Genomic DNA, 14,055 nt, shown 5'->3' with positions numbered 1-14,055 from the left:
ATCTCACACTCCTCCCTCTTCATGTCTCTTTTGTCTCAGCCTGGCCAAAGTTTCCCCAGTCTTACCTGTGCTCGCTAACCACTGGCCTTTATACAGAGAGTCTGAACAACCACCCTTGCTTCACCTTCTGAAATTCTCTTTCTTAAGTTCAGGTGTGATCTACTTGAACTCGGATTTTCTCCTCCAATTTTCTTATAATGTCATCTCAGGCTGTCTTCTTTGCTCCTTGAAATATGGATTGTTATTTTTTATTTCTGTATTCCTAGTATTTAGCCTGGTATCTAGTAGGTGCTTAATAAATACTTGGTGTTTGGAAATGAATTTTCAAGCATATTTCTTTAGAACTGCCTGAATTCAGTTGGGTACTTCTGGATCCACTCAATTAAATATAATAGTATGCTTTACCTTCTTGTTGGCTTAGAAGAGAACACTGAAATCTGCTTATCTTGAATGGGCATAACTAAATGCGCTCTCATTTCTGGATTTTTCTCCAATAGACAAATATGTGTACATGTATTATAAGAAATTCCATCTATGACCTCAGTTTTGTGAAATAATTGATTCAAAATTTACTTGTGTTCAATTATTCCATATAAATACTATTATGGGAGAAAATGTAATTCTTTTAAAAAATATTTTCCTTAACAAGAAAGAGACAAAGTATGACCAAACTGATTTCATGTAACATCATTGGTAGCATTTTGTAAAATAAAAATATGCATATTTAAAAAATAAAAACATCCAATATCATTAAACTAAAATGCTTTATTGTCTGGTCATTAGTAGACCAAATTCTTACTGATTTGAAAAATAAATGATTTCTATATGATTTCTCACCTAAAGGAAAGTAGATTATGGAATCATGTAACATGTACCTATATTTTTAATCCTATGGAAACACACATAGACCATATCCTGATTAGAATGAAAGGCAGTCAGTCATTGCTTGCAGGGATTGGATCGAAGTTCACTTTTTTCATATACCTTGCTCCTAATAGGTCTTCGTAAGGACACATTTTCTATACGATGTGAAGGACTTTGAAAGCAGCCACAGCCTGTTTTTCTCTTTCGTGTCTGTTCTGTAGCACTTCTAGCAATGAGATTTCAGGTAAATTCATTTCTTTTCCAGAACAGGGCTGATTTCTGTCTTGCTTCGATTCTTGATCATTTAGATTTGGTGGTTTAGGTTTTGGAATTTTCCTAGCATATTCCAAAGCCTGAAAATATGAAGATTAAAATTCATTTGAAAGGGAAAGTGAGACCAGATTGCCATCTATAAAGTCAATTTTAGAAAACAGCTATTTGTATTATAAAGGAACTTTTTAGTAGTAACCTGTTCTTTTTTCTATCACACTCAAAATCATGTGAAAAATAGAGATCAGATTGAAAATGCACATAATTCAACATAATGCAACACAATTTAAACAAAATAAACTAAGCGCACTACAATGCTGTGAAGGAAAAATGCACAGACCAAGATTGAATCACGTTTTCTTTTATTCTTGGAATGACCTCAGAATAAAATCCAGTTTCCTCAAAATGTTAGAGATGTATATGTCTAATTTAGTTTGACATTCTCATTCAAACCATGTTTCTTTTACAGAAATAGCAAGACCCTTTCATCCAAAAAGGACTGATTTCTGCTGGAAACCGAATGCATAATTGTAGGCCATGTAAAATATAACCATAGTTAAAGAAATATTACTATGCCTAGAGTTCCAGAATTCCAGAAGTTTTTAGACAGAGGATATCACATTCCTTTTCTATTTGGTATATCTTTAGAAAACTTTAGTGCTTCTGAGAAACATTTAGTCTACTATCTATAATTTTTATTTTTGAGGTCAATATAGAAAAAAGATATTTCAATATTTATCATTGAATGAAATGTTGAAAATTATAATATACAGTTTTAATATTTAATAATACCAAATACTTAATGAAAACTTAAAATACCTTCAATACCTGAAATGAGCAGCATCAGTAATAGGGAAAAAATTACCTAACAAAATTCTGGATCTTGCAGTATATGTCTATCATAAACATAAAACAATTTTTAGTTGGAAATATCAAGAGGTATCAGGAAAGAGAGACAGAAGATGAACTTTAGGCTCAGGATGACTTGGATCAAATCCTACTTCTGACATATATTAGCTGTGTAATCCTGGGCAAGTGACTTAACTTTTCAGGATACCAGCCATTAATTTAAGAACTGTAGAACAATAAAACAGTTGTAGAGCAGTCACCCATCCAAAGTGGTAAAGAAAATTTCTTAAGAGAAGAGTTCTCTATGTTTGGATCAAAAAAATTTTTTAATAGCAGACATCTTATGTGCTATTATATAATATTGTTATATAATAACTATAATGTACTATATAATATAGCACATTAAAAAAAAATCTTGTTCAGTCATATTCCAGTATTCATGATCCCATCTGGGATTTTCTTGGTAAAGATACTGAAGTGATATGCCATTTCTTTCTCCAGCTCATTTTACAGATGAGGAAAGTGAGGCAAACAAGGTTAACTGACTTGACCAGGGTCACCTTGATAGTGTCTCAGGTCAGCTTTGAACTCAGCCCTCTTGATTCTAGGCCCAGTACCCTGCACCATATGTCATCTTGTTTGATTCTATAACAACCTTATAATTTATGTACAATAGATGGCATGATTTAAATTCTGGAATTGAGGAAACTAATATTCAGAGAGATCACAAAACTAGTTACATGGTAAAGTTTAGTTTGGAGCCAGGTCTGCTGGCTCTACCTGCAGTGTTTTCATTGTGCCCCTCCTCTTAAGTCAACCAACCAATCAACATTCATTATGTATTTTTCATGTGTCAGGGACTGTGCTAAAACACTATAACACAAAGAGAGGCAAAAGACAGCACCTGAGCTCAATGAGCTTATACCAGAATAAAGATGTCAGCATATGCATAAATACATACAAAGCAAGCTCTATGAGGATAGATAAGAAATAGTGAATGGAAGGCAGGCACTAGAACTAAGAGGCATTGCTTTGGGAAGGTTTCCTGTAGAAAGAAAAACCAGGAAGATCAGGAGTGGAGGTGAGAAGGAGGGGAGTATTCCAAGCAAAGGGGATAGTCAGTGATGATGCATGGAGCCAAGAGATGGACTATGCAGATGAAAGTCATGAAGGGACCAGGTTAGGGAGGCCTTTGAATGCCATACTTTCCTGGATAAAACAGGAAGAGATTGGAAATTACTGAGTAGAGGTTGACATGAGCAGATTTGTGCTTTAGGAAAATCACTATGGTGACTGAATGGAGGATGAATTGGTGTGACGAGGCTTGAGACAGGCAGACCCACTAGCAGGTTATTGCAATAGGTAATGAAGACCTTCACCAGGGTCAGAGAAGATCTGCCACGGCGAAGTTGACAGGCCTTGACAACAGCTTTGAAATGGAGGTTGGGTGTTGAAAGTTAAGGAGGAATCCAGGATGACTCCTAGGTTGAGAGTTTGAGGGACTGAGAGGATGGTGTTGTGATCTACAGTAATAGGGAAGGTGAAGTTTGGGCAGTAGTTAGTTGGAAAGATTTTAAGTTCTGTTTTGGACTTGAGTTTCAGATGTCTAGTGGACATTTAGTTTGAGGAGGTCAGAGGAGAGAGTGGGGCAGGAAAGGTAGATCTGAGAATCAGCACAGAGATTAAAACCACCGGAGATGATGAGGTCACTAAGGTAAGAGGTGCAAATAGAGAAGGGAAGAGGACTTGGGACAGAACTCTGAGAGACATTCTATGGTTAGAGGGTAAGATTTGGAGGAGTTTCCAGCAAAAAAGAGAGAAGGGTGGTCAGATAGACTGAAGGAAAACCAGGAAAAGCATGTCTTAAAAACCTAGAAGAAAACAGAATATCAAAGAGGAGAGAGAAATCAACAGTGTCAAAGGCTGCAGAGAAGTCAAAGATAATTGATTGAGAAAAAAAATAAAAGTTGTACCCTGGAAACAATCAAATGGATTGAGAATTTAAGGGACTTAGGATCAAAGGTTCAATTTAAAATTTTAAAATATGACAGTCCTGAAAAGAAACATGAAGTACAAATTTCTAAAATCACCAGAGTATTATTTGTTCCTCATTTAAAAGGTCTGACAAAACTAGACGAGTTTAATAGAGGGGTGTGCTCCAAAGTCTTGTGACTTTTGAATGCATGTTTCACTAACTTTACTCTTGTGATTGGATGAATTCTGAGAACAGTAGCATTTTGTATTTTTATGAAGTTTTTTTCCCTTGGACAGGTACCTATAATTATGTCCCTAAGATTATCCTAACCTAGGGATTTTCCTAAGGAGAAACAAAAATGGAATTCTTTCTAACATATGATCAAGAAATAATAAGAAAGGATTAATTTCTTGGGTTATATATATAGTAGAATCAGAATTAAAGTGTTAATCAATTAATCTAGAGGTACAAGAGCCCTTAATGATCACACAATCCAAGTCATCATTTTATTGATGAGGAAACTAAAGTGATAGCCTTTCTTCTTTTTTTGTAAGGCAATGGGGCTAAGGGGCCTGCCCAAGGCCACACAGCTAGGTAATTATTAAGTGTCTGAGGCCGAATTTGAGCTCAGGTCCTCCTGACTCCAGGGCTGGTGTTCTATCCACTGCACCACCTAGCCGCCCCTAAAGTGATAAACCTTTCTTAAAGACACTTTCTTTTTTACTTTTTACATATTGTAGGTTGGAGGAAAATGTTACATAGAAAAAATGCATATAGAGAATTAAGTATAATGTCTACCATATGTCTATTGAATGTTAAATATTACATAATTACTTTAGATTGTTTCTTTGAAAAGGAAAAATCTAACTCAGATATTTTAGGCCTCAAAAGGGAGAAAGGGGTCAAAATTTGGTTTATGATTAAATGATTGTTGGAACTCAGATCCTAGTATGAGAACTCATCTTACCTTCTGACGAGAAATGGAAGGTTTACTCTCAGGTTTTGCTGTTTGTGGTTTTGACCCAGAGGACAGAACTTTCATGTTGTACTCCTTAACTTGTTTTGCATATTGCTTCTGTTGCTTTAATTTTTTAATCTGTTCAGAGACAGAAATTTGTGATGAGATTCTGGTTTCCAATACCAGACCTCCATGTTTAAATTTATAACTGCAGGCCTCAGTGGATAATTAACAGTAAAAAAACAAAACAAAACACTGTAACAGTAATGAAATATTTAATTTTTTCTCTACAAGATATTTCTCTGCTCAGTAGTATTTGTTCTGCCATAGCTTATGCATGATATACTAAGCAATGCATAATTCACATATATCCACTTTTCTGTTGCCTTCATCCTATTTATTTTCAATTTTGCTTCTAACTTTAAACAATATGCTCTTTCTAAGCTGTGTTTCCAATAGAAGAAGGAATAAAGTAGACATACTTTACTGAGGTGGAAATGTTTTACTCTTAAGTTTCTTCTTTTAGAATCTGAACTCAAGGCATCAAATCTATATGCCAGGCATCACAGAGAAGTTTGATCACGCGGTCACTTATCTGTACAACATCAAGTTTGCTCCTATCTGCAGCTATACAACAAATTCATCATGTTATTTTATTTTTTAAAATTTTTAAATTTATTTTGAATTTTAAAATTTTCCCTCTGATCTCACTTCCCCTCCTCTTACCCCCCCACAGAAGTACATTGTTACATCATGTTATTTTCAAAGACATCTTATTTAATTACATTTTCTATTAACCTTCCTTCTGTTCCTTTTTATGTATTTTATTTTATTTTTGCCCAAAGGAATGTTATAGAGAAGGTGATTACCTTTTTGTTTTTGTTTTTGTTATTTAGGTTTTTGAAAGGCGAATGGGGTTAAGTGGCTTGCCCAGGGCCACACAGCTAGGTAATTATTAATTGTCTGAGAATGGATTTGAACCCAGGTACTCCTGACTCCAGGGCCGGTGCTTTATCCACTGCGCCACCTAGCCGCCCCTGTGATTATCTTTCTAGATGTAAATTCTGTAATTTTTTTCCTAACATAAAGGATGGTGAAATATACACTCTTTGGTTCTTTAGTTCTTTAGTTCTTAGAAATTCATGATAAAAAATGCTTTCCATAGCTAGAGAGAACTGTAATGGTAATAATCTTGCTGGTTCAATGATAGTTTTGTAACTTTTGAGTAGTTTCAAATTGCTCTTCAGAATGGTTGAACCAACTCATAATACCACCAACAATGTGTGCTCTTCCCCTTTAGCTTCTCCAAGATGTGTCATTTTCCATTTTTGTCTTCTTTGCCAATCTAATAGGTGTGAATTTTTATTTGAATGTCTTTAAATCTTAGAGAGTTTAAACATTTTTTATGTCTATTAGTAGCCTATCTTTAGGAACTGTATTTTAGTATATTTTGACCATTATATGCTATTTGGGAATGACTTATTCTTTATTTAAGTCCCTTCATATATTATTAGGAATATATGTAATCATATATTATATATGTATATAATATACATATATAGTGAGATATAAAAAGATACATAATCAGGAAAGAAACTTGCTACTAAGATTTTTCCCAGTTAAGTGTTTTTATCCTGATGATTTTAACTACATTAAATTTTGCTTGTATTTATAATTTAGACAAATCAAAATAATCAGCTTTCCCCTTGAGATTTGTCTCTTCTTTGCCTTCCTAAATTGCACTGAGTAGACCTTTAATTATCTAATTCATGTATCCATTTGAAACTAATCTTGGTATTGGTATGAGATGTTGGTCTAATCCTAATTTCTCTCTGAATGCTTTGCAGTTTTCTCAGAAACTTTTGAGTCCTTGCCCCAGAAATTAGCATTTTTGGATTTATCAAATGTTTTACCACTAAGTCTGTATAGTGTGCTTCATTTTTTCTATTGATTGTCTTCTCGATTCTTTAAACCAGTACCAAAGAATTTTGATGATTACTGATATTTAGTATAATTTTGAGATCTGTTACCATTTATCCCTGTTCCATTCCACTCTTTTTCATTTCTTCCTTTGAGGTAGTATTTCTCCACATAAATTTTATAATTTTCCTAATTCTATAATGAAGTCTACTGGTAGTTTATTTGGGATGGCACTGAAGAAGTAAATTTAGGTAGTAATTGTTTTTATTATATTAGCTGAGTCTGGCAATCAGCAACTAACAACTCCACAATTATTCAAGTGTATATTTTTATAAAGACTGTTATGTAGTTGTGCTCATATACTTCCCCAATTATCATCTCTAAGCAAATGACTCTCAGATCTATTTATCTAGCTCCAAATTCTCACCTGAACTTCAGTCTTTCATCTTCAGCTGCATCTTGGATATTTGGTACAAGATCTTAAAACTTCATGTTTATCCTTCACCTCAAGCTTTCCACTTTTCCTTACTTCCTTATTACTAGTGAGAACACTACCCTAATGGTCATCCTTGACTTTTCAATCTTACTTCCCCACCCTATATCCAAGCAGATGCCAAGTCCTATTGATTCTACCTTTATTTCTTCTAGATGTCCCCTTCTCTCATTTGACACTACAACTACCCTGGTACAAACCCTGATTATCTCATACTTTGACTACTCCAAAAGCCTGTTTTTTTCATTTCCTGCCTCAGGTCTCTTCTCATTCCAATCAATTTAAAGTATAGTTCTGACAATGTCATGTTCATATTCAGTAAACTCCAATGACTGTCTAACTGTGGGATTAAGCATTAAAAACCCTCTGGTTTTTAAAGACCTTTATAACTTGCCCCCTTTCTAACCTTCTTATGGGTATCCACCCCCTCTTCACCTCCCCCCACCTCCACCCCAGGCAGCTGCAATTCCGTGGTACTAGCCTCATTGCTATTCTTCAAACAAGACTTGACTCCATGAAATTTCTTTTTTTTTATATATATATATATATATATATATATTTATATATATTTTAGGATTTTGCAAGGCAATGGGGTTAAGTGGCTTGCCCAAGGCCACACAGCTAAGTAATTATTAAGTGTCTGAGGCCAGATTTGAACTCAGGTACCCCCTGACTCCAGGGCCAGTGCTCTATCCACTGTACCACCTAGCCACCCCTACATTTTACTTTCAAACAAAAAATTAGTCTTCTCCTCTTCCCATTTCCCTCTTCCCCAACTTGAGAAAGCAAGAAAAAAGCATTTTTTTTCAAACAAAACAAAATTTCTCATTGGCTTGTCTAATACACACACACACATATTTATACACACTACCCATACACATACAAATCAATCTGGGCTCTGGGTTTATCATCTCATTGACAGGATGTGAGCGGCAGGTTTCATCAAGAGTCTTTAGAAATTGTGGTTGGTTAATGTGTTAATCAAGGGTTCTCAAATTTTAGATACTCATATGGATATATATGTTTGTGTGTATATATATATGCATATATACACACACACACACACACACACATACACATATATATTTTATGTTTGCTTTAATCAGATTAGATCTATCTACTCATCCCCCCCCCCCATTATCCACATGTATAGCAATCAAAACAAATCTCCATACTGACCAAGTTCTACATTCTGAGTAGTTCACATCTGAATAACAAGCTGAAGAACATGTTCAGCACAATAGTATTCCATCACATATGCTATTGCTTATTTATTAATTCCTTCACTTATGGGCACCCCTTGGATTCCCATTCCTTGCCAACTCAAAAAGAGCTCTATTTTTATATATCGTTAGAATCTGTTTTATGACTAATCCTTATCTTTACTTTCTATTTCCTTATTGAGTTAAATGTACTTTTTATTCAACTGATGTGTGTATTCTTCCTTCTTTTGAAAAGTTCAGATGAGAGTGAAGTTAAAGAGTTAGTCACTGTCCTCTCTTCCTTCTCTTGGTTTGTATCAATGTCCACTTGTATACTCGGATTATATGAGATAATTTCTCCTAACCTTTCTTTCCCTATACAAGGTCAATTTTTATAAAGGGGCCATGTATATATGTAATATATGTATATATTACACATATATACATACACTCCTTTCTGTTCTTATCTAGTAATTGTCAAAAAATTATCATTTCTAACTTAGGTACTTAAAGAATCCTAAATTGCCAGCTAAAAAAATAATTGAAACAGTAGTTTCAGCAAAGTAGCAGGATATACAATTCACACAAATTGTCAGCCTATTTTATGTTACTGACAACATATGATAAGAAAAAAAGTTCTTTAAAGAAAACTACAGAATGTATAAAATATTTGGTAGTCTACCAACCAAGGCAAATTAAGTCAACAAGTATTTACCAAATACTTACACTAAGTACTGTGCTAAGCCCTGGAGATACAAATAAAGGGAAAAAACACCTACTTATTCTACCCGCTTTAAGGGAGTTCACAGTTGGATAGGGAGTAGACAAACTGAAATCAACTACCCTCTAATTTATCCTAAATACATTTTTTTGTACATAGTTACTTGATTTACTTTCTTTGGTAGACTTTATTATATTTTCATTAGATTTATCAAGAATGGGGGGCATATTGAGGTCCTCGAATATTTTAGTTTTGCTATCTATTTCTCCCTGTTAAAATTTTTTTCCTTTAAGTAATTAGATATTGTGTTAACAGTGTATATATATATATAGTATTGATTTTTAGCTTCATTGATTGTGATATATTGAATAGTTTCCTTCCAATTATCTTTTTTATTCAAGTCTATTTAACTTTACCATGTCTGAGATCATGCCTACTACCCCTGCTTTTTTAAAAAATTAATTTGAAACAGCCTTTTATTTTTATTTCTGTGTGAATCTTTATGCTTCAGGTGTGTTTCCTGTAAATAACACATTATTGGGTTGCTTTATGACAATGTTGTTTTATTGGTAAATTCATTACATTCATGCTCACTGCTATGATTATTTTGTATTTTTACTTATCCCATCCTCTTATATTTCTCTCCTCTTTGTTCCTCTCCTCTTTCTTTACCAAGCATGAAAGGAATATTCTTTTTTAAATAATATTTTATTTTCCCCAATTATATGTATAAACAATTTTTAACATTTACTTTTTTTTAAAGTTTTGAGTTCCAAATTCTATCTCTCCTTTTTCTCCCCTCTCCCCTCCTTGAGATGGTAAGTAATCTGCTATAGTTTATACATGTGCAATTATGTAAAAGAATTTCCATATTAATCATTTTGTGGAAGAAAGTTCAAACAAAAAAAGTGAAAAATAGCATACTTCAGTCTGTATTCAGACTCCATCAGTTATTTCCTTGGAGGCAGATAACATTTTTCATTATGAGTCTTTTAAGATTGTCTTTGATGTTGCTTTTGCTGAGTACATTCTCCTTGTTCTACTCACTTCTCTCTCTATTAGTTTATGTAAATTTTCAGGCTTATCTGAAATCATCCTGCTTATCATTTCTTATAGCACAATAATATTCCATTACAATTATATTCAGCCATTCCCCAATTGTTGAGCATTCCCTCAATTTCCACTTCTTAACCACCATAAAAAGAGGTGCTCTATTTTTATAAACATAGGTGCCCTTTTCCTTTTTTAACAAATCTCTTTGGGATACAGACTGAGTAATGGTATTGATGGATCAAAGGGCATACAGAGTTTTATAGCCCTTTGGGTATATTCCAAATTGTCCTCCAGAGTAGCTGGACCAGCTTATAGTGCCCCATGTTTGCATTTTAAAGTTCTTACTAAGTTTTGCTCTTTTCCCCAAAAATGACTGCAAGTTCTCTATTTCATTAAAGGTCCATTTTTGTCTCCTAGAATTATACTCAGGTTTACTCAGTAATATCCTTGCTTTCTGGAACATCATAGAAAGCATTGTGAAGTACAAAATGGATAATTTTATTACATTAAATTAAAAAATGCATTAAATAAAACCAATGAAATCAAAATTAGAAGGAAAATAGAAAACTGGAGAAAAAGTTTCTAAGCAGTTTTTCACATAAAGCTCTCATTCCTCAAATATATAAAATATCTTTGTCAAATTTATAAGAATACAAGTCACTCTCCAATTGATAAATAGACAAAGAATATGAACAGGCAGTTTTCTGATGATGAAATTAAAAATTATATATAGTCATATGAAAAATGTTCTATTGAAAATTTCAAATGAAAAGAACTTTGAGATATCATCTTAAACCTGCCTAATGATTAAAATGATAGATGGGGAAAGCAACAAATATTGGATGAGATATGGAAAAGTTGAGATACTAATTTACTGTTGCTGGAACTTCAACTGATCCAACCATTAAGAAGAACAGTCTGTAATAATGCCCTTTTTATAAAACTGTATACCCTTTGACTAGCAGAACCACTATTAAATCTGTTTCCCAAGGAGATTAGGGAAAAAGGAAAATTTAACTTAAATGTTTTAAAATATTTATAGTGGCTCTCTTTGTGGTGACATGGGAAGACCTGTATTAAAAAAGTTGTTCTAATAGATCTGAGCAGTCTTCATTAATAATTTGTGAAATCCGTTCCCCAGACTTTTTTGTTTTGAGCATAATTTTCAGTTACTTCAATGATTGAGATTTTATCTCATTGACCTATTTTCTAGAACAATTGAAGTAGATATCTTTATATAAGAGATACCTAACATTTTATTCAATTTTTTTTTCAATATTTGATTTTGTTCCAGCATTTTTTTTCATGGAGTTACTGAATTCTGTTTAGTCCATTTGGATGAGTCTGTTTCTTGGGTAATGTTTTGTATCACTTATACTAATCTGTTAATTCTCCTTCCAAGTTATTCCTCTAAATTTCTCATTTCTTTCCTCTAGAGCTTATTTCATGATACTATTTGAAAGTTTTTCTTTATTTTTTTTCCAGGAATTTTAAATGACCTTGTGGTTAAACTGTCTTTTTGCTTCAGATTTTCCTAGAAAGTCTCTTTCTTTTCTTTTCTTTTTCTTCTTTCTTCCTTCTTCTGCCTTCTTATCATCATCATCATCATCATCATCATCATCATCATCATCATCATCATAGATGTCCTTCGAGTCTTAATAGTCATCTCCTCCTCCTCTGTTTTCCAGCCTTACTTTCTAAATTGGGATTTTATTTGAGCCAGGCTTGGTTCCCATAAGGGGGTTTCTTGGATTTCCCTATCTTTATATAGTACTATGCTCCCCCTTCAAGCTTTACTGGAATAGTTATGCAAAAGAACTGAGTTGTATCACTTCTCATTTAGCCCACCTGACACCCAGCATCTCTATAAAAACTATTTGTTTTTAAATAAATTTTGTCATTTTATATCACCATAATTTCCCCAAGTGTACATCTTCCTCTCTTTCCCAGACAGACATATAACAAATAGTATTTTTTTAAAAACCCCCCAAAAGAGGAAAAAAATCACTATTAACTGATTAATAAATTGAAAAAGTCTGAAAATATGTGCAATATAAAACACTTGAAGATCTTTTACTTCTGAAAAGAGATAGGGGGAAGTCTTTGGATATATCCTTGTTCTTTATAATTTTGTAACATTCATTTATTTTTGTGGTTGTTCTTTCAGTTTACATTGTTCTAATTATTATGTATATTGTTTTCTTGGCTATGCAGTTTATAAGAATCTTTCCTTGCTTTTTATTTATCACATTCATAATTTCTTTTTTTTCTTTAAGGCATTGGGGTTAAGTGACTTGCTCAAGGTCACACAGCTAGACCATTGGCTTTGAACTCAGATCTTCCTGACTGCAGGACCAGTTCTCTATCCACTGCTCCACCTAGCTGCTAGCTGCCTACACTCATAATTTCTTACAACACAATTTATGTACCACACAGTTCCCCAACACATGGGCATCTATTTTGTTTCCAATTCTTAATTATCACAAAATGGGGACTTTCTTCTTATCAATGGAATCTGTATTTGGATCGAAAGATTTCACTTTATTTGCATAATTCCAAGTTGCTTTCCAAAATGACTATATCGATTTATAGCTTCATCAACAATGTTCTAGTTTTTGTATCTTCCTATAATTCCTCTAATATTGAGCATTCCCATATTTTGTCATCTTTGCTAACTTGGAGGGTGGATATCAGATAAAACTTCTAAGTTGTTTTGTTTTGCACTCTTAATATTAATGATTTGAAGCATGCTTTCATCTAGTAGGTAACTGAATTTTTTTGAAAACTTCTAGTTCTTTTGACAGTCCATCTATTGTGGGGAATAGTTTTTGGCTATATAAACAAACATATACAAACATTATGTTGTGTGTACACACACACACACACATTCATATATATATACATACATACATACATACATACATACATACATATTGTTTATATATTTTGGATACCAAACCCTTTTTTGAGAAATTTGATACAAAGATTTTTTTCCCCATTTGACTTTTTCTTTTCTTATTTTTACATTCATTAATTCTGTTTGTGAAGAGGCTATTTTTATTTTATCCTTGATAATTAGCTCTCCTCCTGTTTGGTTAAGAATTCATCTCCTCACAGCTGTGAAAGGTGTATAATCTATTCCTTCTCTAGCTTTCAAAAATAGTATGATTTTAAATGTTATGATCATGCATCTATTTAAAATACATCATGAAATAAGATATAAGGTATTGATCTAAGCCTAATTTCTGTCAGAATACTTTCCAGGTTTCCCAAAAATTTTTATCCACTAGGGAATTCTTTCCTAAAGAATTTGTTTCCAGATTATAGAACATTGTGTTATTGAGTTCTCTGTTTCATTTATCTACTCTTTTTTAAACCAATACTACATGGCTTTATAATAGTAGTTTGATAATATAGTTTTAGGTTCAGCATATTTTCCCTTTGTCCTTACCTCTTTTCATCATTTCTCTTGATATTGTAGATCAGTGGTATCAAAATCAAATAGAAATTTGGGCTACTAAGTTTTACATGAAGATCCCTGCGGGTTGCATATTAACTCTGTTTTAAAATGTAATATAGGTTTTGTTGTGTTTTGTTTATCTTGTTAAATATTTCCCAATTACATTTCAATCTGGCTTGAGTTGGATTCAGGGGAATCGTGGCCTGTATAGTGCACATAGGCTGTATGTGACATTTTTTTCCCTAGATCTTTTACATTTTCCAAATGAATTCTGTTATTATTTTATTAAG

At 33.1% G+C, this 14,055-nt stretch overlaps 1 protein-coding gene across 9 annotated transcripts in view; it reads right to left on the bottom strand.

Moving 5' to 3' along the window:
- Positions 1-751: 751 nt before the first annotated feature.
- JHY (junctional cadherin complex regulator) overlaps positions 752-14,055 on the bottom strand; it is a 117,821-nt gene continuing 104,517 nt past the window's right edge. For all 9 annotated transcript variants that reach the window (XM_074215305.1, XM_074215303.1, XM_074215310.1 and 6 more), the window contains 2 exons: positions 4,926-5,054; positions 752-1,217 (listed from right to left, as the gene is read on the bottom strand). In XM_074215305.1, the coding sequence (XP_074071406.1) occupies positions 1,020-1,217; positions 4,926-5,054 (327 nt within the window). In that variant the 3' untranslated portion in view covers positions 752-1,019. The remainder of the gene's footprint in view (positions 1,218-4,925; positions 5,055-14,055) is intronic.

This window comes from Macrotis lagotis, chromosome 1 (assembly GCF_037893015.1).
Source record: "Macrotis lagotis isolate mMagLag1 chromosome 1, bilby.v1.9.chrom.fasta, whole genome shotgun sequence".
Lineage (NCBI taxonomy): Eukaryota > Metazoa > Chordata > Mammalia > Peramelemorphia > Peramelidae > Macrotis > Macrotis lagotis.
This window is presented reverse-complemented; position numbering and strand designations above follow the sequence as displayed.